This window comes from Callospermophilus lateralis, chromosome 8 (genome assembly GCF_048772815.1).
Source record: "Callospermophilus lateralis isolate mCalLat2 chromosome 8, mCalLat2.hap1, whole genome shotgun sequence".
Classification (NCBI taxonomy): domain Eukaryota; kingdom Metazoa; phylum Chordata; class Mammalia; order Rodentia; family Sciuridae; genus Callospermophilus; species Callospermophilus lateralis.
The window spans coordinates 119,580,915-119,606,318 of NC_135312.1; the positions used below are offsets into that span (position 1 = coordinate 119,580,915).

Genomic DNA, 25,404 nt, shown 5'->3' on the forward strand with positions numbered 1-25,404 from the left:
GAGAAAAGATACTTGGCTTTGCAACTGGGTGATTGATGGTAGTCTCTGGTGACCAAAAAGGGGAAGAAACATGGTGGGTGGGGAGTAGCCCGGGAATCAAGAGTTCAGTTTGACCGTGTTAGGTTTGAGATGACACCTGTGAGGGAGTGAATGACAGGTCAGGTGATGAGACCCTGAGAGCTGCGCTGGCTGGAGACACATCTGGGACTCAGTAGTACACAGGAGGCTTCCAAGGTCGTGGGGTTAACTGGAGACCAGTGGTCACCTTAGAAGAGTGGGTGGGTGGAGGACAGAAGGGCAGTCAGGACAGAGCCCTGGGGACTCCAACACTATTAAATGGGACACTTTTCTCTATTAATGACTCCATTACGAGAAACACTGAAGTTTTTACATTACTTTTAATGGGAATAGTTAATGATTGATGACTCCAGTTTTGGCTTATGAGCAAAAATTTTGGAACTAATTAGACTCATTTATCAAAGCATGAAGATGTACTTCTTTATGAGTTTTGAATTATTTCCCAATGCAGAATACAGATATCATAATAATCTTACAATACAAATGTAGTAATTAATGTTTGGATTAAGGGCAGACTACATAAGGGAGGTCTTGGACTCATGTTCTCAAGTAAAATGGCAGATGAGTTCATTAATTTTTGTTGGTCACCTACAGCACAGGCATTGAGAATTTTTTTGTTGAGAAATCATTTTCATGTTTTCTAAGTTAATTTGATAGATTTCATCTTTTTAAATTAAAAAATCAGGTTTTTGAAGAATAATCTTTCTACTCTACAACTCTGCATATTTTTGTATTTGAAGGTGGTTACAGTGAATTTTCAAATACACACACACATATACACACACACACACACACACACACACTCCACCCACCGGTGTAACCAACATAGTTATAGCAACTACTATTTAATAAGTACCAACATAAGTGTCAGGACTCAAAGTTTCAGGAAGACTTTCCAGAAATTGCCCAGGGAGGAAGTACAGGAGGTGGGATTTGAACACAAATCTCTTGGACTCAAAGCCGTTTCTCTCTCCTAACTTCAGTGTCCCAAGTGATAGAAGCAGAAGTCTAGAGTAAATGTGGAACCCCGCCCCCATTTCCAAGCTAGATCCATGTCACAACTCATCAGTATTAGAGTTTTGCTAATTCAAACGTTACAACGTTTTACTGTCATAAGGGGATTAGCTTCAAAGAAATGTCTTAGTGGTGTTAAACTTAATGCCTCGTGCTTAAGTAGAATTACACATCTTACAAATGTTAAATTGGCCTATCTTGTCTCCTTCCTCTGCAAAGGACCTGTGCTAATTTAAGTTTCTAGCTATATTTAGGCAAGTGTGGGGGCGGGGTAGGAAAATTGGTAGGGACAGGAGTTAATGGGTTTTACTAGATACGGGTGAGTTATTAATACGTGATGACTAGGGAGGGTAGAATGTGCTGTGTATTTAGGCAGACACCCAGGGCAAAGTGACTGCCAGTTCACCTAGTTATGGATCATGCACTTCCAGAAGTAGAATGCACTTCCATGTCCTGACCAGGGGAGATAAAATGACACCACCAAAATAAATCCTCGCCTACAAAGGGATAAACAGGAATTTGGGACGTGAAACTACACAGTAAGAGAAGGCCCTAAGTCATGATGAAGGCTTGTACTGGCTGCCAGTTCCCAGAGGGGTGACAGGATTACTGACAAGTCCTTCCAGCAGATGATGTGGAATGTGGGCGATGGAACTGAAGAGCAGCTTGAATCCTGCGGGAGTCGTGGGCGTGAGACCAGGTGTGGCATCTATTCAAGGTAGAACAACAACCCAGGACCAAACCAGGAATAAAGAAATAATTCTGGGATTTTCTTTCTTTCTTTCTTTTCTTTTCTTTCTTTCTTTTTTTTTTTTTAACTTTCTTCCTTTCTTCTTTTGTTTTGTTTTTGTGGAGCTGGGGGATGGAACTCAGGGACTAGCACATGCCAGGAAAGTGCTTTACCACTGAGCTCCACCCTGAACCAAGAAGTTATTTCAATATCGGACACCACAAGAGTAAAAGATGTCCTACAAGCAAGCTGGTCTGTAAGTTAGAGATGCTGTAGGAAGTAGTGTAAATGGAAATATTTACAAGCACCCTGAAAGAACAATTATTTAGCAAAGCCCTGTGTGCTTTCCTCCCTCCCTTCATAATAAATAACACTTTTTAACTGCTATTGTTGCAATTTAGAAAGTTTGAGGGTGGGGGGTTGTGTTCCAAATCACCTACCATGTCCCATGGATACTGAGAACCCAGCACCACCATCTACTGAGTGCTCAGTAGGCCTCGAGGTCATTGTCACCAACTGCAGCCAAACCACTATTAGCGCTCACCATGTGGCTTGTGGCCAGGTATTCCACGTGCATCACTCTGGTCCAGCTGCTCAATGACCCATGAAAGGGTGACTACTATTTTTCTGTTTTACAGATAATAAGGCCGAAGCACAGGCTTTAATTCAATTGCCTGAGATGGTGAAGTTAGAAAGTGGTAGAACTGGTGTTAAAAAGCTCGTGTCTATAATTCAAGTGCCTGCTCTGAATCACCACATCTGCAACGTAATTATCAATCCAAGCCAGGGGTAGATGCATATCCTTCAGTCTGTATCTGACCCAAGACCAAGGGAAAGATGAAATGTTCTCATCACGGCCAGCTCCAATGCAACTTTTCTTTTATATCCTCCTCTTTTGTTTTTGAAACTTACTCTGTGGGAATAAAGAGAGCTGTGACACTTTGTCTTTTGGATCAAGTTTTTTTTTTTTTTTTTTTTTTTTTTTTTTTTTAACAGATCGTCAGCTTTTCACAAAGTATTCCTTAGGAAAATCACTCTCAAGCTTTTAAACCTAACAGGCCCCTGCCTTTGAATCATCATGCTACATTTAGGTTGAATGGATTATGGCCTTTCCTATTCTGTTGCTAACACTGAGCTTTCAGATCTCCAAAGAGATTCTTCAGTTCCAGGGCTTGGAGACTGTTGGCCACAGGTTTCCTTTTGGAACTGCGGCCTTCAAAGCCACGTAAGAGTTACAAAACTGTACCTGATACACACTTATAAGACAAAGTAAAATAGTGACCTTTGTAGAAAACCGCCCATAGTTCATACAATCCAACTATCCCAGAAGAAACAGATGATTATGAAAAAAAGAAGCCAATTAACCTTGTGGTGAGCAGTCCTTCTTCAGTGTCCAGTGACAGGGCACGGTCATGTGACCTGAATGTGGTACATTTGCAAGGCACTTGGCAATTTGTTTACTAAGTCCTACCAGTAGAAGAAAATGCAGGCAATAAATAAAACACAGTGTTTTAAGAAATATCTATGGTTCTGAGGGACTCTACTGGCATTATACCTCCCAAGAAATACCAAATATTCCAAGGCCGTGGTCCCTGGAGCTGGCCATGGGCAACTAGCTTTTCAGAGATCTATGTTTTTTTCAACAGCTGCTAGAGACCCAGTGAGCTTTGGAGGAGCAGGGGTCTCCCTGATCCCAGAGCTGCTAAACTGGAAAGGCCTGTCTGCTGTCACCATGTCTCTCCTGCTGCTGTCCTGGAAGCTCTGTCTTCCACTCATCCTTCTTGCTGGGTGTTCTTATTCTGGGTATCACTAAGGACATGGTCATATCTGGGGAAACAACTGAGGAGGGCTTTGGTTTGCTTTGTTCTGAGGTTCTGGCTGGGAACCCGGGGCCTCACATGAGTGCTCTACCCCTGAGCCGCACCCTTCGCGCCAGCCTGGGAATTCTTCATTAGTGAGCTTCATCCAGCTCATTCCACCCCGTCTCCACACCTGTTTCCTTTTTCTTGACTTCCTTTCATTTAAGAGTATTAAAATCTCAGTGAACTGAACTAGAAATTCTTCAGAAATCCTCCCAAATCCTTGGGTATAGGGAATTTTTAAAAGACACAGATGATAGAAGATCAATGAAGGAATTTCCCATTGCCCTCTGTCCGACCCCAGGATGGATTGATGGCTATTACTGACTCTCCCGGGCTTCCTCTTCAGACCCAAGTTCTTCAGGATCCTGGGGTGGCTTAATTTTTGTCTCTTCATTACTGTGGTGCTGTCCCTCCCTTGCCCCACTTCTACTGTAACCTTTGCAATGTCTTCTGTATGATTCTGTATGGCCCTTGATGGCTTCAGTGTCCATGAGGCTACACCATTTCTTTAATTCATTCATTCATTCATTCATTCATTCATTCATTCATTCATTCAGTCTTTACTGAGTGCCTAGGTGCCATCTAGTGGTGCACTGATGAAAATCAACACTCTACTCCCAGCCACCCTCTTGGTTCCTTGAGTTTTCTCTCCTCCAGCGACTTTTACAACTCTGCTCCATAACCAGCACCCCTGGTGAAGGTTTGGTTTACAACTGATCATCTTTGAGGTTTCTGCAATCTCAGATTTCCCAGTGGAAGGCTGTGGCTGTTCACAGTGAATGTGCCCTTTGCTCTCCCTTCTGCCTTGGTGTCCCTACTTTGATTCTTAGCCTGAACCAATGGGCCACCACTGCAATGACGGGCATGGTGTTCCCCAGGACTACATTGTCAGTCCTCAACCCTGGGGACTTGAACACATTTTCTTCTTCTCTGATCCCCAATTCCAGCCTATAGAACTCTGGGAATTGGATCCACTTCAAGGTCCCTCACCTGACATTAGCTGCACTCACAGATGCTTGACGGTGCTTCAACTTGTTACCAGTGGGTACAGGGGTGTTCACAGCTCCTGGTTCTAACACGACCTTCCTTCCCCTCCAGGCATCTCTCCAGCCACACAGAGTATCCTCCAACTTCTTCTCACCAATAAACTTCTAGATCAAAGTACTCTGCTTCCGTTTCTTTCAGTCCATACTTTCAACCGCTTGTTATTTGCCTTTGTGAACCACCCCTCAAAATTTTTAACAGTCCTTAAAAACTTCCTAGTTATTCAGTTAAAACACTTTACTAAATTTACTCTTCTCTCTTGTGCTGCTCGTGCTGCTCATCAAACCTTCCTGTTGCAACTAACTCTTGCCTTGGCGTCTACCACGACTCTTTCCTGCTGTCAGATCCTTCCTGCCTTTTATGTGACAGCTTCACTAGAGGTCCTCTCCTGGGCTCTGGTGGGTTTAGTCTCAACCATCTAGGAGCTAAAATCACAGGGGAAAATAAAAAATCCCAACCCTTAGTATAACCTACACAAGATCCCTAACGACCAGGCTCCTTCCCAACTGCCCTGCGCCTCCAGCTACACTGATTACCCAACTGCGCCCAGGTCTCCTGGTTGGGCCTTTTCCTTTTCTGCCTGGTAGACATTTCTCCTGCACAATACCCAGTTAGTGCCTGGAGAGTTGCTCATCCTGTCTGGGTTATGCACCCTCAGTGGCCCTATCATGGCACTGGAACATCATTCTCTTGCCTGCATTTCTCGTCAGAGTGCAGGTTGCTTGGCGGCAGGACAGAGGTGTTGTTGACATGTGTTGACATGAACGTAGTATCTCTATCTCGTATTCTTGTGAGGGTGCGAGACAGTGCTTAGAAACCCGTCGCTCAGGGCCTGCAGCACAGTGGGCACCCTGCAATCTCCTGTTTTCTTCCTTCCTTTCATAAGCTCCTGGGGTCAGGATTTCCCCGATTTAATGAGTTGTACAATCATTTACTAAGGGGTTCTAAGTGCTTTGCATGGATGGACTTAATCTTTATAACTCCATTAAATAGGCTTTTTGCTTCCATTTTACAGACAAGAAAACAGGTGCAGAAAGAAACTTGCTGGATATAAAATTCTATTAAATAACAGAGTGAGGCTGTAGTTCTAAGGCCTTCCTTTTTTTTTTTTTTTTTTTTAATTTTGGTGCCAGGATTGAAACCAGTGGTGCTCTATTGCTGAGCTACATCCCCAGTCCTTTTTAAGTTTTGAAACAGGATCTCATTAAGTTGCCCAGGCTGGCCTTGAACTTTTGATCCTCCTGCCTCAGCCTCTCAAGATGCTGGAATTACAGGTGTGTGCCACCATGCCCGGCTTGGCAGTTATATTTCTAAGATATTTTCATACATATTTTTATCTGAATGATCCTCATCTCAGTTTTGTGATAAGAACATAACTACATGATCTCTGCTTAACAAATGAGAAAACAGGTTCACAGAAGTTGGATCAGGAAAGATGGAGATGAATTTGTTATAACATATGTCTTCTAGCCAGGGCTTTCTCTACTTGTGCTCTGGTGATTTGGCAGACAATAAGAAGTGGGAATTTTTTCTTCCCAGTGTGGGGATATTGCATTCTGGTGGTGGGGAGGGGGGCAGCATTTTTTTTCTTTTAAGCTAGGTTTAAAATGGGAAGAGAAAGAATCTTAAAATTTTAGGTCTGGTACACCTCCAGGAAAGAAATAAAATGTGAAAGAGAAACAGTGGCATCTATTTGGTTAGGAAAGTATGTAAAAGTCCTCAAAATTTGTGTCCCTTATGGACAAAATCATTCTCTTTTTTTTTTCCTTTGGGAGGGGCTTGGAATCATACCCAAACCCAAGAGAACTGCAAAAGCAATTTCTCTTGTTGCGCTGAGTTCTCAGCCCACCCGCCGCCCCCCAATAACACCCTCCAGTCACCCTTAGTTTCATCTGAGTTGGAAACTGGTTCTTTCAGGTGACTGAACGGCACCAACCAATAATTGTTGGTGCTGTGTTTCTGCACATTGAAGGATATGTACACTTAGATTCTGCTAGGTTTTCCTCAAATTTTTGAGTTGTACCTGTCCTTTCTTTTCTGACTTAAAGGGACCTTGCTCTCTACCTGATTCCTTTATTAGTTATTTAGTTCACCTGTTTTATTTGGCAGAGAATATCTGAGGAAAAAAAACTTTCAAAAGGAAAGCAAATCTTACCCTAAAATCTAACATGTAAAGAATGAAATTCACCAATTTTTAACCAAAGTAAGCAATAATGACAGGTTTATTTAAAATTTCCAGTAGAGAAAACCCACTAGTTTTGGAATAAAAGTACTCAATGTACGAGAGCATAAGTGAATATAAAAGATAACAGAAGAAAATAAAACCAAACATAGTACAAAAAATTAAAAAAGTTTGAAATGGATTTAAACAGGGATGTTCTTTAAATCCTCCAAATATTTAACAGTTACTAGGTTTGGCAAATAATTCATTTGAAAATTAAAGCCTGTTTCTGTACTGTAAACTCCATAAAAACTGCTTAATAAATTCAAGCACTCCATACAATTGGTATTGAAATACATAGGCAGTCAATTTCAGAATAGCAGGAATTATTCATTTGCTCTCACAGTTATATGAATTAACCAGCTGCATAACTGCTTTTTTGGGAAAGGATGAAAAGAAGAAAGAAAGAAAAAAAAAGAAGATAAAAATCTCTAAAAAATTGAAACACAGCAAAATCCAGACATCAGTTCGTTTCTTTAAGGCGACAAACTGAATTTTTACAGTATATTCTACATTTGCAATTGTCATTTCCCCCCTCCCCCACCCCCTCAAATACTCCTAAATTCACTAGTCTAATCAATTCTTAACTTTCAAATATTCTGTACATACATATTTAGCAAAGAGCATATGCCTAACATTATTCTGACAGCAGTATGGTCAGCATACAATTTTAGAAAGATTACTATGTATATCATAAAGATTAATCTTTACTTAAAAACAAACAAAAACCATTACTAAACAAATAGTTTTAAAAATTATGAAAACCCATGAAAAGAAGATTCAACATGGGCTCTAAACCTGATAAAAACACACTTCAGAAAGACTAACCATTAATGCTAAACTTCTGCCAAACGATGACCCTAAAGTGCCAAACACAAAAGAATCTCTTAGGACCATTTTTTCTAATAGATAATTTGTCCCTGGCTTGGCCATCTCTTCTTTAACTATACACAGAGTCCTGCTAAAAGTCTGCATTTTAGTTGATTTTACAAGAGAATGTTACAATGTAAACTAGACAGGTTCTTGATATCAATAGTATGTTACCAAGGGTTTTCAAATTTCTGAATCCAACAGTTGGTCACAGAGGTCAAGTATTATCAAGGCTCCTTTGTCAGCTCTCCATTGGGTCTGACTCATCCATCCTTCAAGTACATGCAAGGCTCAATAGTTTTCAAGAGGCAGAAGCCTGAGGCCATTTAAGACACTGATGAAATAGGATTATGAGGTGAACCCATCTGGGTGAGAACTTTATCCAGCCACTGGAGGGGACCGTGCAGATGTATCTCAATCCAGCAGGGGGTGCTAGTAACATCCTGGCGGTGGTATTCTGCTCCCCAGCCCTGGAAAAAACAAAGCAGGGGTCATTTACTTTGTTTAATTCAGTGTTCAACTTATTAAGTAAAAGGAGCTCACCTAATCAGAGACTCTGACTGAAGCGACAGACAGTTCCCAGAAGAGTGCACACACACACGCCATCTGGCAGGCAACCTGTGGGAAATGGTGCTGGCCACTGAAGTCCATCCATGGACTCCCCGTTAAAGAATTACTGGTCTTGGGGCTGGGGCTGGGGCTGGGGCTCAGTGGTAGAGCACTTGCCTAGCAGCGAGGCACTGGTTTTGATTCCCAGCACCACATATAAATAAATAAAATAAGGGTCCACTGACAACTAAAAAATATTAAAAAACAAAACAAAACAACAAGAATTACTGGTTCTGGGGAATGAAAGTTTTAAAAGACACACACTTTTTAACTTTCATATTCATTTCCCATTCCCTTCTGATAGTAAGGTAATAGCTATTATTAAATTCTCACTTTATCATCAATAAAATAAGGAAAAGGCTTCTTTGGACATTGATACCCTCTCTTCCCTGTTCAGCCACTTAAGGTTTGCCCATCAACACGGAACTCTTGATCTTTCGATCTCTAAGCAAAACTGGCAGGAGTGCATGTAAGTATCCCCAAAATTATGACTGACACCTAGCCACTGCCTGAAGTCAACATTTAATTATTCATTTGTATAAGAAGGCACCTTGGCAGACATCTTCAAAATTACTGAATCAGGACCCTAAAGTTCCATAGAAGATAAAGAGCAGAGTAATACTGCCACTTCAGAGCTCAAAAACTTGTTGGCAAGAGTGGACAGCAGAACATGAAGTTCTGGTTGATCCCTGTTCCCTGAGGTGTACCACAGAAGGCTGGCACGCTCTCTCTGCTACCTACCTACTCGAGCAGTTTCGAGAAGTACATCTGAGTGTGAAGACTTTCAGGAGACAGTGGTGACATGTGAACTCTACCTGCACATAGTATGTAGACACATGAACTTGAACCTACATTAATATATTGCTAAATGGAATGTGTTGGTTTACCTCCATCAGACAGCAGGTTCTGAGAAGGCAGGGACAGCATCCAGCACAGTCACTGGCACAGAGCAGAAGCTCTATACACACTTGTTCAGCTGAACAGATCTGGATTTTTCAGCTATGGGGGAGTTTAAGATGCAAATAATTTATGAAATATATGCTTTATATTACCATCCTAAAACGGCAAACTTAAAAATGGTGCAAGATTGGTTATTAATGTTGGTTATATTAATGTTCTTCAGCATTTCTCCAAGATGCTGAGTGGCAGAGGGTGAAGTGTCCAGTCATTGTGATAATGAAGAACAATGCTGTAAAAACAATCTGCAATGTTTTTGTTGCTAATATATGAGAATCCCTTACAAAAAAAAAAAAAAAAACTCAGTAAGAGTTTTTACTAAGATTCGTTTATCCTCAACTCTCTAAATCCAGCTTCCCAGCTATGTCCATTACACGGTATAAGCCCCTCCATGCTAGTGCACATCGTATGTTGTATTAATTACATGTGTGAGACCACAAGCATCCTGAAGCTAGAGATTGTAGGTTGTTTTCATCTTTGTATTCCTTCTCTGGAATACTGCTAAAATTCTGGCTGAAAGAATGAAATCTATTAGTGTAAAAGTTTTTTTCTTGTGTAAAAGTACATTATTGAAACTATAAAAGGGCAGTCACGGATATAAACACAGCAATAATAATGTCTGTTTTATTCTGTTGCCCTTCCTTTCCCCTCTTCCCCTCCCCTCCCTCCCATCATGTGACTGCATGACCAATGTGATTCTGCAACCTGTACACTCAGAAAAATGAGAAATTATATCCCATCTGATTCAAATGTATGATATGTCAAGATCATTGTACTGTCATGTGTAACTAATTAAAACAAAAAAAATTTAAAAAAAATAAAATGTAAAAGTTTATTCATGCTAAAAAAAGAAACTATAAAAGTGAAATAGTTAAAATTGATTGGGTAATTAATATGAAATGAATTATAAGAGGCAACTAATTGGAGTATTAAAGCCATAAATTCTTCCAGAGTGGTCCTTCAATAATAATAAACTCACAAGGGATCATAGAATAATCACCACAGTCCCAGCTCCATCCACCCCCATTTTACAGATGAGGAACATGAGGCCCACAGAGGAGTCCCTGCGCCTTAGTCACAATAGCAACTAGTTAAAATAGCAACTAGAGGCCAGGTGAGGTGGCACACACCTGTGAGCCGAGCAACTTGGAAGCCTGAGGTAGGAGGATCACAAGTTTAGGGCCAGTCTTGGCAACTTAGCAAGACCCTGTCCAAAATTAAAACAAAAAAGTCAAAGACAGCTAGAAGAAGAAGAACCTGTATCTCTTCAGGCTGTTCTTTCCTCCAAACTAATAAAAAGAAACAAACAAAAAAATGCTTTAGGCAAGTCTCGTCCTTATTTTAAAAAAATCACCTGAGCCAAAATGCTAAGTCAAAAATTAAATAGTGAATTTTAAAAATGAAAATGGTCTTTGTAGTCTCATATGTACATGGATAATAGGTCAAACTCTGAAAGGGGTAAAACAAAACAAAACAAAACAAAACCCTCTTTTAATATTAAAGAGGTACCACGATCCGTTGCAAAGAACCATTGAACTACATTTTGAAAAAAGAAGCATACCAAAAATCTGCTAAGAAACTCAAAACAGGAAAAAATGATATTTGGGAAAAGATACGTTTGATCTAAAGAATGATGAACAAAATAAGGTCCCAAAATTATCCTCAGTAATAAATACATTACAAAACCGGTTTGATAACTACCTAGGTGAGCTTCTGAAGAAACGGCATAGAGGGTGACGGCCTCACCCAAGTCTGTAATTAGTTTTGTTTCTCAGAGTGACACAGGATAAAAATTTATCTTTGAGAAATCAGAGACAAGTCAGTCAGTTTCTAGAATAAGTCACTGACTCATTAAATATAATCAGATATTCAATTTTTTTTTTTTTACATTTCAATGGCATCTTAAAAACTTTCATTTCTCAGAGGCAGAAGATGAGGCAGCACAGTTAGAACAAGCATGTCTTTAACCTTCTCTTCAAACATACAATACACACCTAATGCACTTAAAGCTAATAAGGTATCTATCTTGGAGCAAGGGCCTTAATAAATTTTGAACTGTATGAAAAGTACAAGATGTACTAGAACCACTAAAACAGCAACAAAAAACCTGACCAGTCAAAAATAATTTCCAGGGCTGAGGATATAGCTCAGTTGGTAGAGTGCTTGCCTTGCATGCACAAGGTCCTGGGTTCAATCCCAACACCAAAAAAATGAAAAAGAAAAAAAAAAAAGAAAAATCCAGTGTGATAAACTTTTATTTTTACAAAAAGATCACACACTTATCATTGAACCAAAAGTAACAAGTGTTACTATCATAAAAGTAGCTAAAACAGCTAAATTTGTATAAGGAACAGGCTACTGAAGGCTACTGCAATTGACATTTAACACAAGCGCTCCTATGTCCCAATATTTTCTTAGAAATTCACATGCTGGTTAAGGTTTAAAAATCCCTAGATAGTAAGTCTGCAATGACTGAAATGTATCAAGAGGATGTAGACTGATACACTTCAACAAGGCATAGCAAAATGTACTAAACCCAGCCTAGAGCAATCGGAGCTCACTCACCTTCACAAAGCTCATGCGTATGGTACACATTTTTGTGAGCTCGTAGACGGTCTCGAAACCATGGTTCACAGACTGTGCCAACAACTGAGCAAATTCTTGGTTGTTAAAAATTTTCAAGCTACACCCACTAGGGATCTTGCAAACAGTAGTGGGGTGAAATCCATGATGGTAGTTGCAGTTCCGACTTTGCACGAAGATGCTACTGTCACTGAGGCATTCGGCATACACCTCCCCTCCAACATAGTAAAGATGCACTCCTGTGGGAAGACAACCATTTAGTTACTGCCATCGTTTTACAGGGGAAAGGCACTTGTGCAACCTCAACATAAAAATATACATTTATATGATTTCAACTTTGGCAACATAGGCAGATATTCCCTAAGTCCTGCACAACTGATAGACTCCTAGTTAATACAATATCCATACGTGAATACAATATCCTTACATCAATAAGCACATCCAGGAGGTTTCTAGGGAATAACAGAACAAGTCTTGAAAATAATAACAAAGTATAAAAATTTCATGTTTATTTTTTGGTACTGGGGATTGAACCCAAGAGTGCTTTATCATGAGACACATCCTCAGTCCTTTTTGAGACAGGTCTCACTAAATGGTATTGGGCCTTGTTAAGCTGCTGAAGCCAGCCTTGAACTTGTGATCTTTGTGTCCCAGCCTCCCAAGTCACTGGGATAACAGGCATGTGCCATTGTGCACAGTTCATTTTTGATAAGTAATTAATGCCTTATTTGGCCATGGCTAAACATGTATTCTCACTCTAAAAATATTGTACGATAAAACTTGGGCTTCGTTGTGGTATCTTCTATGCATTCATAATATGTCTCTTGGATTTATTCTGCAGCACAGAAGGGGGACCAAGAAAAGTAGAACTAGAAAACTAGAGGTAGAATAAGCTTTGCTGAGAACTGAGATACAAGGTCTAGTAAAACAAATTTTTAAACTAAAAAATGTCATGTTATAGAAAGGTAGCCGAATACAACAGTTACTATTATGGTATTATGTAAAAATGTGGATGTGTAACCGATGTGACTCTGCAATCTTTGTAATGTTTTGAATAACCAATAAAAAAAAAAAGACAAGCAACTTCAAAAAATAAAAAAATTTAAAAAAAATGTCATATTATATGAAAAAATAGCTCACTAACCTACCACCTGCTGCAAACTTCTTCCTGTGAGACCGACCCAGAGTTCTAGAAGTGTAGGAAATCGATACTAGTCAGTCTTTAAAAGAAGGAAAAAGGGGAAAAGGCCCCTCTGACAAAGTCCCATGCCATTAAGGAAGATTACACAGGCCACCCAGCAGTCACAGCCCGTATGGCTTTAAATGATCCATCTTACAGGTAGCTGCATGGCTTAATCACTGCTAATGTGGCTGTCCCATCTGAAATATGAAGTGTTGTGTTTACATGTGCACCCAAGGCAGAAGACTTCTCTAACAATTAAATAGCTGCTGAGGCAGAAACCCATCTTTCACCTGATACAGTAAAGACTTCTTCACAGAAAGACTTTCATCCCTGATGGAAAAATGATAAATTTAACCATATAAAATTTAGAAAATAAACAAAAAATATAAAGAAGCAAAAAATGTCACTCCATTAGCAATACAGAGGAAATAATTGTTAATAGTCTGAACACCATATTCAGTTTAGGGCATCATCAAGCTTTCTTTGTAAACATTTAAAATACCTGCATGACTGTATGGATCTAACCATTTATTTTACAGTTCTCCCATTAACAGATCATTGTGTTGATGCTGATTTTCTGCTGTTATAACAATGCCATGATAAATGCCTCTGGACAATTTTTAATAGTATCCTTAGGAGAGATTCCTGGAAGTTAAAGCACTAGATCGAAGGCTTTGACTCACTTTGCCAAATGACTTTCCAGAATGCTTGGATCAATTGACACCCTCACCAGTAGTGTGTAAGTGCCTTCCTCATTTGACCCAGGCAGAACTGAATATGAGCTTAAACAAAAGCAAAATTTTTCTAATGTATAGCTGAAAAATAACATAGCTGTTTTAATCTGTGTGTAAGGCTGGATACACTCTCCACATCCACTTGCCATCTGGGTTTCTATCCTGAACTCACTGTTCGTTTTCCTCCCTTATCCTACTGTGGTTCTGGCTTTCAGATTATTTTTTTATGAGCTGTGCATATAGAGATAGAATGTAAATAATTTATTTATTATTTCCCTGTTCTTTGTCTTTTAATTTGGTTCATGATATATTTTTTAACCTAAAGAAGTTTGAAATCCTTTTAAGGCTCTTTTTGTTACTTTTTTATGCTTAGATTTTTTTTTTTTTACATCTCTGATCAAATATATTTTACTCTAGCTTTTTAATTGTTTGCCTTTGAAAAAAATGTTCAAAAATCCATTCACTTATATGATATGAGGCCAGGATCCTCCCCTCTTCACAACAGCTGACTGTGTTATTGAGGACTATTAAAAGACTCTCCTGATTTGCTATGCTTCTTAACAACTTAAATTTTTATGCAGTCTGAGTTTATTCTCCTGTTTTTTTTTTTTGATTTACTTGTTGTTTTATAACATTTTATGAACCCCAATATCAACAGTTTTTTCTTTTCCATTAAATCTTTTAGATACTCTCATTTGTTTATTCATCCAGGTAATACTCAGAATACATTACTCAAATCTTAACTTGCTTTAAACTACAATTAGTTAGAAAAAGCAAATATCCTAAAATGCTTTCACAATATTAAGCCTTCCCTTTAAGGAACAAAGACTGCCTATTAATTCAAATTTTCTTTCTCTCTCAGTCCAGTTTTAGTAGCTTTATATAATTTTGCTACAGTTCAGATTATTTCCAAGAAATTTATGTTTTCTGTTGCTATAGGACTGGGACTTTCCCCTCCCTTATACTTTTTAATGGGCTCAGGAGTGTTATCTAAATCACTCTTATCATCTGCAAATCATGATAATCTTGGCTTAAGCTTCCATCATCTGAAATTGTGAGCACACTACTCAGAGGATCTGAAACAATTTTAAGAAATGGCATTCCCAGAATCCTTATTTTCTTCCTAATATTCTGAAAGGAAATTGTACACTGGCTTTTTACTACTTTGGGGGAATAGTCACCTTAGAATTTAATGAAAAGTAAGTCCTTCCATTCCAAATGCAGAATGTGTTTATACATAAATTACAGGGGTTTACAGACCATATAAAGTTATCTGTGTATGTTATGAACCTAATTTCTAGCATTTCATCATTAAATGTATTTAGTTTTTATTTTTTCCCCTTTTAATCATATTAAGGAAATACTTATCAATTCCTATTTAAGGATTGCTGGGTTTCACCGCCTCTAGAATGTTAAAACTTTGTCTCAAATGCTTTTCAAATACCCATTAAATAATCTATCTGGTCCACTATTTTAAATTTCACAAGTCATTCTTTTTAAACATTTAACTCTGAAAATAATTTCAAATTTATAGATAAGTCTGAAAAACATAACAAAGAGCAACTGTACACCCATCACCCAGACTAACCTACACTGACAATCTGCTACATCTGCTTTATCGTTTTCACTCTCCCTCTCCACTGTCCCCGCCCCCGCCCCCCACAAACATCCCTTATGTATTCTGACACAGAGTTGCTTCAGATACAGGCAGATGGAGAGAAAACAGATATCTTTTTATGTACATAATGTCTTTCTCAACTATTGAATCACAGTCCTTTACTCTTAAGTACTTAAATATGTATTTCCCAGGCAAGACGGTTCCACACAATCCTCAGCAAAGTCAGCGAATTTCACATCGATATGAAACTTTAATCTACCATTCTTATTCCAGAATTGTTCTCTTAATAATATCACTTATAATAATTTTCCCTCTGTACAGTACAGGATCATATCCACTGTCAGATATTATATATAGCTTGTCATGTCTCTCTTTTTTTTTTTAACTTTTTTTTTTTTTTAAGAGGTCGATGGGCCTTAATTTTGTTCATTTATTTATATGCAGTGCTGAGAATCGAACCCAGTGCCTCAGACATGCTAGGTAAGTGCTCTACCACTGAACCATGCACGACCCCAGCTCCTTAACATCTTTTAATCTGGAACACTTCTAGCTTTTCTTGTTTTTTTTTTTTTTTTTTTTTTTTTGACAAATATTTTGGGAGAATAAAGTCACTCTTTACTCTCTTAAATACAGAATGCTCAACATTTTGGGTTTGCCTGATGTTTCCACAGGATGGGGCTCAGGTTTGCATTATCAGCTGGAATCCTGCATGGGCGATCCTATACCTTGATCCTTATCAAGGTATCACATCTGGAGATATATAGATTCGCTGTCTTTACTACTGATGACAATTGATCCCCCAGTCAAGATGGGGGATCAATTATGTAATTATAAAAACAAATTACAGTTTCTGTACTTTGTAATTACTGCCTTCTAGTGTCCTTTGTGACTAATAGAAGACCTGAAGACCATGCAAATATCCTGATTCTCATAAAAAATTCTCTTCATATTTAGTATTCATCAAGGAGCTTGATCCTTACTAGGATGCATGCAAAATGCTGTTTCTCCAACTCTAGCTCTTGTTCTATACCAATCAGTCTTCCTAATTCACTAGTTCATCTATTTATTGTTGACAAGGACATATGTTAGTATTGTTCTTGAGCGGTTTAAAATTAATTAGTGTACCTAATTATATTTGCCCCCAGGTACCTATAGGATCTAAATTCAATTCACAGATTGAAAAATATTCTTTAAAAAACTGCATCTGTACTGAACATGTACAGACTTTCCTTTCTTGTCATGATTTCCTGAGCAACACAGCACAACAGCTACTTAAACAGCATTATATTGCATTCGGTTTAAAGTATATAGGAGGATTGCACAGGTTATAAACACTAGTACACCAACCTACACAAGAAAACTGAGTACCCAAGGGTTTTAGTGTCCTCGAGGATTCTGAACAAGATATACCAAGGGACAACTTTGTTTTGTGCTCACACTGGGAATTGTGGAAGCCCCTTCGAGTTGGCTCCTGTGATACGCCCCATAAGCATTCTTAACTTTCTGCCATAATGAGATTCTGGCTATTTTTCCAAGGAGCCCCAGTTCCTCTTGGTGGGAAATGGCAAAAGAGGTGCAGTCGGGGCTAGAGATGCACTCGTTGCTACTGGATGTCTCTGTTTCTTGGCCCTCCTGGCACACACATCAGAAACCACATGCATGTAGAGACACACATACATAGATTTCCACAAGAGAACAAACACAAGCATGCACGTCTAAGTATATATTATTAAAGTTATGATTACACACTGATGCCTCCATCTACCTCACAATTAATCTCTTGCCCTCCTTCATGTTTGTGTGTCCCTTACTCCACAGTGAAAACCAAGCTCCCCAAATAGCCACACACTCATTCTCTTAATCTTATCATATATCTAAAAGTTACAGCACTATTTTACTTGTATCACCACTAAATAATTGATTCTATTAAAAAGATATTTTATTCTACAGCAAAAAAAGATAGAGCAGTGCCCTAAAACAACAAATCATGATTCTGGCTAATTCACATTAATAAAATGGCAGTCAGGAGACCACATAGTGTTTAAATGGAAGAACTTCTAGATAATACAAAATTTAAAAATACTTCAAACTGCAGCAACTGAACATGACCCTGTGTTTGCTACAGGAATGAATGACCAAGTCTCCTCTGGGAGAACAGCGATAGGAAAGATAAACATCTGAAGGAGTCAAGTGAAGACTCACCTTTTCCAATATGCCGCCTGGTGTTTTCAATAGTGGAATTCCGGTTAACATTGGAGAGCAGCCCAAGGCAGAAACGGTTCTTATTGTTGGAAGGATCAGTGAAACCATCCACCAACACACTTGTGGAGGAGGCATGGAACGCTTCACCCACTCGATTGTTGAGCTCATAGTAGACAATAGAGCACCAGTGTTTTGGTTCCTCATAAGCAACTGCCTGCACATCTGTAAAAAAGAAAAGGTTCCATCAACTGAAGTTTGTGCCTCGGGCTCTCAAAAACTGAAACTGCATCCAAAAAACTGCCTCAGGATCATGGAAGAGCAACTGCGGTTATAGGTTTTCTCTGATGTCTAAAGCAGGTACTTCTTACGAAGTGTGACATTCTCCTTTAAAAGGAAAACAATTTCCTACAATTACTATCAGAGAGCAAGCCCAGTGACAGCATCTGCTGAATACTAACAAAATGCTACTTGCTCTTTAATATGCAGAAATGGAAATCACCCTACCACAGACCCTGGCTCCCCATCTAAAGGAGTGAAACAAGAGGCCAGTGAAAAAAAACAAGTGGGAAAGAACAGCAGAGGCCCAGAGTCATGCCAACAGTACCGCATACAAAGGGCTCACTTTTGGCAAAGCCTTTTCTACCTATGCTTTTTAAAGGAATAAAAATCAGTTTTTAATTATTGATAAGAAGTGACTTTATTTTGTAGTAAGTTGCCAATAATGATCACAGCTCCAGTTTTGCTCCAGTTCTCCAACTCAGGAAGAAATCCTGCCAGCTGGCCATTCTTACACAATGAATCATATCTCTCTCATCCAGATTTCATGCTAACTTCCTTATATTTGCTTTAAGTCATGCAGAGCAGGTGTGTTTTGTCTCTCCATTCCCAGAATGGGCCAACAATGGAAATTACCCAACTTTACTGACAGGATGCAGCTTGTTAAGTCAAATCTCCTAAGACTAACAAGTCTCCCAACAGAACACACTTCTAACACTTGCAACTAAAAGGTTTTAAAGATAAGTTCCTTGTGTAGTAAAACCTCTTGTACAACTGCTTTAGAGATTCCAGGAATACAAAACCATAGTATTTCCAGCATACCAATAAATAATGATCTGAGGTTTATGAAGTCTTGGATGTGCAATCATAAAAAATTGAAAGAAAATCCACATCAGAGGCATGGGCTATAACTGTTAAGGGAGGAGAACCTCTGTGTTCTTACTATCAGCCTCTACACATATTAAAACACACTTTATTTTTGACTTTGGTAAAGAAAACAAAGAAAATGATCACTAAAAAATCCTACACATTAGTTGCTTTATATACCTACATATTTCAGCTGAAAATATATACTATTTTCCTTGTTTTCTAAGCAACTCTGCCATGTCAATTTGCTTAAGCTCATGAAGCAAAATTTTTAGTGATTTACAAGTGCCCAATCTTAAAGACAGCTCCAATGTCATTCATATAGGTCTTTTATCAGCTTCCAGGATTGTTCAAAATACTATTCAAGTAGACCAGACACTGATGCATTTCTTTTTCGGTAAAAATGCCATGATAGGGCTGGGGCTGTAGCTCAGTGAAAGAGCACTTGCCTCACATGCATGAGGCACTGGGTTCAATCCTTAGCACCACATAAACATAAATAAATAAAATACAGATATTGTGTCCATCTACAACTAAAAAAATATTTTAAAAAAATGCCAGAATATTTCGTGAGCCATACAATCTTTATTAGAACTATCCCACTCTGCCCTTGTGGAGCAAAGGCAGTCAGAGATAACAGATAATGACTGGCACGGCTATGCTCCAATAAAGCTTAGTTTACAAAAACAGGAGCAGACTCAATGGGATGTGGGCTCCAGTCGGCTGACCCCTGCTCTTGGGAAGTCACCAACAAGGACAATAAGAAAAAGACCCAACATCCCTTCCTTATGAAAATATTATTAAATGATTGTAGACTTATTCTAATGGGGAAAAAAATTTAAAGTTATATAACAGGAACATTCTTAAATCTGTGTCTACTTCCTGAAATCAACATGTTAGATTTAACCACAATGGGCACAGGGTCCACAGGGTCTTATCAGTGTGTACTACTCTGTCCATTCTCTCCTTCTATCCTGTTCTCTAAATTCCAAAAACGTGTGCGAGAGGGATTATTTTTCAAATCAGAGTGTTTATTTGTTGACTTATAGTTATATGTTTGATAGGATGTCCTAGAGATGATCAGGTACCATAAAACACAGAATCAATAAAAAAAAAAAAAAAGAAAATGATTTAAAAAATTTAACTGCTTAGAAGTTGTACATCCCAATTTATTACATTGCACATCTAAGAAAGGTTCTTTGAGTTCGACTTTTTAAAAATAAATCTTACTTTTTAGAGCAGTTTTAGGTTCACAGAAAAGTTGAGTACAAGGCCAATAGATTTTCAATATGTCCCCAACCCTATGCATAGCTTCCCATATTATCCATAACCCCTACTGAGGGGTATATTTGTAATAACCTATAAATCTACTATGACACATAATTATCACTCAACGTCCAGAGTTAACATTTATATGGGGATGTATGTGGTACTGGAGATGGAACCCAGGGCCTTGTGCAATCTAGACAAGTGCTCTATCTTAGCCACACCCTTATCTCTTGGTGTTATTCATTCTGATGGTTTGGACAAATGCATAGCAACACATAGCTATCATCATAGTATCATACAGATATCATCAAACTTTAAGTACTTAAAAAATACCTGCAACTCTGACAAAGTCTGAGATATCTATTTTAATTTAAAAAGTGTCACTAAGACATATCTAGCAATCAAGTTGCATTTTTAACTTCAATTTGCATAAATGTTACACAGATTGAACAATCTGTGCATGTGAGTGTGTGGGTGTGCCAGTGAAACCCTTCCCGAGAGGCCACTGGGGAAGGGTTCTTTCTTTCCACTAGTGTGGCTGTGGCTTCTAACAGATGCTCAGGGTCCTATCATACTTAATTTACCTGTGCTCTGCTCTCTTAAGCCTACTCGCCACTGTCAACCTGCAGGAAGGATGGCACTATCCCCTCAGTCACTGCCATGAATAATACACAGCTGGAAGTAAAGACCCACCCTTCACTAAGGAAGGAAAGAAACATTCAGTTCTGCTTAGAGTTCTTCAGGGTGAGAAGAGGAAAAAGGTGTGCCTCAGTGTCTTTCGGGTAATAAAGTTAGAAATAAATTCAGCAAGAAAGAAGCACATGTTATTAGTTTTGGTTTCAGTGAGACATAAATAAGGTCTAGAAAACAGATGGAGTTTATGCATATAGATTCTAACCACAAAAGAAACCTTTCAGAAGGCCAATTATGAGAACTTTCCACTCTGAACATCACCTGTGGAGCTGGTGCTGTGCCCACTGGGGCTCAACTCCCCTCTGTCCACTTAAAAGCGTTCCTTTCATCGCCAGCTCTAAACGACGCAGTCCTGGAGATAAAGAGACGACTGCACAACCACACTCAGGCCTCTGTTAATCAAAAAGTCAGTGTTGGCTCTTTAAATAAGAGACATAAGTGTTATCCACAGAATTCTGTCCACTGAGCTTCTCTTCCTGTGCTCTACCTTTCTCTAGTAGCTATCTTTTTAAAAGATTAATAAACTTTGTGAGAGAAAGCAACATATTGACTTTGGGTTGTAAAAGGGGAGTAACCAGCAACTCATTTTACCTCCTCTGTTGATTTCTGAGGGCAGGGAAGGCGCCATCATATTTGTGTCCATTGGTTGAGAGCCATCCTGGGTCATGGGGTCCTCGGGAGGCAAGTAGGCAGGTGGGGGAGTATCAGCTACAAAGTTTCAAAAAAATCAACATGCTTAAAACACTCTTAAACACGTATTCTCAAAAATGCTTAAAATACATATTCTCTTCTGCTAAGACAAGACCCCAAGTTGCCATCTAACCTTCTACGGACACTGGTCTTGATGTTACCCCAAAAACCTCACACATTCTCAATGAGAATTCATTGGGAGGAGCACCCACTATGAGCCAGTTCCAGGAGCTGTCAGCCTGTTCAGGACCACACCATTTTATTTACTTATTAAACATTACATGCAATTTCTTGTTAACACTTAGGAGTTTCACCCAAGTTTTTAGCACTAATTATACAGAAGTCTTAATAAAAGTCTATGGAAAATGCTTCCCATCACTAATATTTGTTGTAGCCATTTTTGGGAACCTTAATGACTTCAGTATCCTTAAGGCTTATAATATGGCATTACTATTGCCAGTTTTTTCTAAACTTCTGCAGAAACACATCCAGGTAAGCAGACTCACTAGCTGGCTTGGACCAGGCCATTTAAAAAAACAATCAGGGGGCTAGGGATGTGGCTCAAGTGGTAGCGCGCTTGCCTGGCATGCGTGCGGCCCGGGTTCCATCCTCAGCACCACATACAAACAAAAAGATGTTATATCCGCCGAACACTAAAAATAAACATTAAAAAATTCTCTCTCTCTCTCTTTCTTAAAAAAAAAAATAATAAAAAAATAAAAAAACAATCAGAACGGCACTTAACTATGGATGGAAAACATCTGAAAGCTAATTATTTAAAAAGGAGGTTTCAGAATCTTTTGTATTAAACCTATGGGCTTTTTAGGAATTTACCAGCCAAGTTTCTTTAGAGTCTATCTATGGATTTAAACTGATAATTTTCCATGACTTTGAGCAATATGTTAGGATCACCTTCTCCCTTCTATTTAAATCAGCACTAGTTTTAAAATCCCTAATAATAAAATAGATGGAAATAAATCAGTTTATCACAGTTTTAATTCTAAAATCTTCTGTTTCAGAATCGACGTATGTACTCTTCTGAAGGGCTCACCAGCTGGCAAACCAGGGCAGACAACATGGTTTCTGGAGCAACAAAGACCAATAGAAGTCTGATGTTTTCTTACTGTTAAATAGAGGGTATTATGGTTCCCCACAAACAACCCTTTGTGGTCCTAAGCCAAATTCCTCACTGGCTCTTGGGAGCCTACCACCTAGCACCCATGACAGAGCCTTGGGAATAAACTTTGACCTTAGGGAACCATGCATGCTTGGAGAAGTACTCAGGGCAACTCTCCCACACAAATAACCAGCACTGCTCCTTCAGGGGTTCTTGGGATTCTACTGATGCTCCAGTTGATCAGCCCAATGCTTCCACCATCCAGCTGCTGAAAAGCTGTGACTCAATGTCCTGACACAGGATTAAGGGGTTGAAGCTGGATGCCTTTCCCCCCCCTTTCAACTTCTCTTTTAAAATTAGCTTCTTCTCTTTTAAAATTGATTCGGTTTTACCTCAAGCCAGGACTGAAGACAGCCTCCTCTGAGCCTGAATCCTTTGAATTTCTGCTATCAAGTTGGTGACAATTTCACTGGCAACCTGCAGCATCAGCATGGCTAGGAGGGAGCAGTTCATTACTGCTGGTGGTCTACTACTCCTCCTTTCTTCTTCCTGCATTTCCTCTATTTGGCCTGTGCCTTAATCCCTGACAGCCAAGGACAAAGTGTAAATTCAGGCAATAACCTTCAGTGTTTTCTTTCAGGCTCGCCCTGGGTGCCACTGTTGAAAGTGCTCTGAAATATATCTCCTTACCACTAACCTGTCCATCAAACCCAACAGGTTTTTGAGGGAGCAGAGTGAACAGGGAATCACCAAATGTTATTAGTTTGATCTTTAAACTATCACACCACCTTCATCCCCAAATTTTTGGATTGAAAAACCACAAAGCAAAATAAACAGGCTTAAAAGGGGGGAGTAACAAATACATAAAAATGGAAGCAATGTAAGCAATAGTATGAAACACTTTCCTTTTTTTTTTTCAGTACTGGGGATTGAATGTAGAGACACTTTACCTCGGAGCCACATCCCCAAACCTTTTTATACTGCTAAGTCGTAGAGCCTGGCTTTGAACTTGTGATTCCCTTGTCCCAGCCTTCTAAGTGGCTGGAATTATGGGTGGGTACCACCACAATGGCTCATTTTTCAATTTTTGAAGGTTCAGGACTGATGTTCAATTTGACATGTTTGCCCATTTTCCTTTTCCAAAATGTTAATGGATTTCAAGTGTACCTTTGATTCTTCTTGAGGTCAACTGGCCAGAAATTTGGTATTAATTTTTTTTGTGTGTGTGAGATGCTTGTTTATTAATTTATAATTTGAAAAATACAATGTCCTAATTAATCATTTATTTTGATAACCATTACACCATCAGTTATGTCTAAAAGAGGAAAATAATTGTTTTTTGTCTCTGCTAAGTTAAACAAGCAGATGGTTTCCAGTACTTCTGCTGCAATTCCTTTGTTGCTAAAGTATATGTTTCTTGGGATTACATCACCACTTAAATGAATTTAATTAAATGGGGAGGGAGGGTGTGATCCCTTAGGAAATATCTTTTCTGAGGTTGCACTGGCAATAGGGGTTTTTCCACATCTGAAATGATGTTAATCGAGACTGTTTTTCATAACAGCAATGTGTGTAATGCACTATTTCTCTCTTTTTTTTTTTTTATCAAAAGCAAAGACTGTAATAATTATGCCACTCCCAGAAGGATGCAGCTGTTTCAAAACTTTTTTAAAACAAAGGAAAAACAGTTTATTTGAGCATTTGTGCCTGACAAATAAAGCAAGACATTTGCTTCCTTGGCTGGAACCTCCTTCTTCTGCAAGTGGCACTGCAAAGCACCAGAGATTGGGCCTGGATGCTGCGGTGAAGCCCCCTCCCGCCAGGTCTCCCAGGTCTCCCTGGGACCACTCCATCCTACCTGGCATCTGGAAAGGGCTGCCCGGGTCTGAGCTGGTGGGAGAGTGAGGATAGGTGCTGCTGCTGCTTCCGGGAGAGTTTGGGTAACTGCTGTTGGGAGAATGAGGGAACGGGTGGCTGTTGGGCTGCTGGAAAGAATCTGGAAAAGTGGCGTTGAGTGGCATGTGAGGCTCATTCTGTCCCAGGTTCCGGAACTGAGCTAGGAGGCTGTGCTGAGGGTTATATTCACTGTGTCTTGGAACCAGCACTGGAGGAAGAACTGGAAACAAGGAGAGGAAAAAAAGAGAAATAAAAATGAGAATTGTGAAGATCGATAAGCACCTCACTATAAAGCTGTAACATTATCTGTAAGTAACAACAAATGATCTGAACCCGGCTCTGCTGCCAACTCAAAAGCACCATTCAAATGAAAAGCCATTTATACTCAGGAACAAATAAATATAGCCTCTTTAGACCCCCAGATGACATATGCCTGAGATCTGCAGCACAGACAAAATGCCCCAGGAAAGTTTGCAAAATACATTCTTTTAGGTTAAAAATTGTTAAGGTTCTCATTGTTAATTTTTCCATCCACTAAAAATCAAACATAATTAAGAATATGTCACCATTGACAAGTACACTTCACAGCCCAGCTGATAAGGTGTTTATTGAATGATATGAATTATTCCCAAAGAATGTTTTAAATTGACACACAATTTACTTTAAAGTGAAAAGGAGATAAATGAAGTCAAGAAGGTAGATACAGTGGTCAAGAGAACATCCCAAGGCTGGTGAAGATGTCGATCACACAGGGAGCTATGCTCTGTCGGGCAGGTTCAGGCTATGTCCCATCCTAGCAGCAGCACTCCATGAACACCTTTTCCTAAGGAGCTCAGTGACTTTTCCCAGCATTCCTTGGCACCACTTGGTAGGCCAAGGAGGACACAGGAT

General features: G+C 39.1%; 1 protein-coding gene and 1 non-coding gene across 3 annotated transcripts in view; both read right to left on the reverse strand.

Annotated features, from left to right (window-relative positions):
- Positions 1–6,919: 6,919 nt before the first annotated feature.
- The window catches only part of Smad1 (SMAD family member 1), a 76,714-nt gene continuing 58,229 nt past the window's right edge, over positions 6,920–25,404 (reverse strand). For both annotated transcript variants that reach the window (XM_076864684.2, XM_076864685.2), the window contains exons 3-7: positions 24,476–24,733; positions 21,402–21,518; positions 17,706–17,927; positions 11,951–12,207; positions 6,920–8,289 (exon numbers count right to left, since the gene is read on the reverse strand). In XM_076864684.2, coding sequence (XP_076720799.1) covers positions 8,146–8,289; positions 11,951–12,207; positions 17,706–17,927; positions 21,402–21,518; positions 24,476–24,733 — 998 coding nt within the window. In that variant the 3' untranslated portion in view covers positions 6,920–8,145. The remainder of the gene's footprint in view (positions 8,290–11,950; positions 12,208–17,705; positions 17,928–21,401; positions 21,519–24,475; positions 24,734–25,404) is intronic.
- On the reverse strand, positions 21,887–22,016 carry LOC143406596 (small nucleolar RNA SNORA33). Its single transcript, XR_013092239.1, has one exon. It is a non-coding gene; the product is annotated as a small nucleolar RNA SNORA33 (small nucleolar RNA).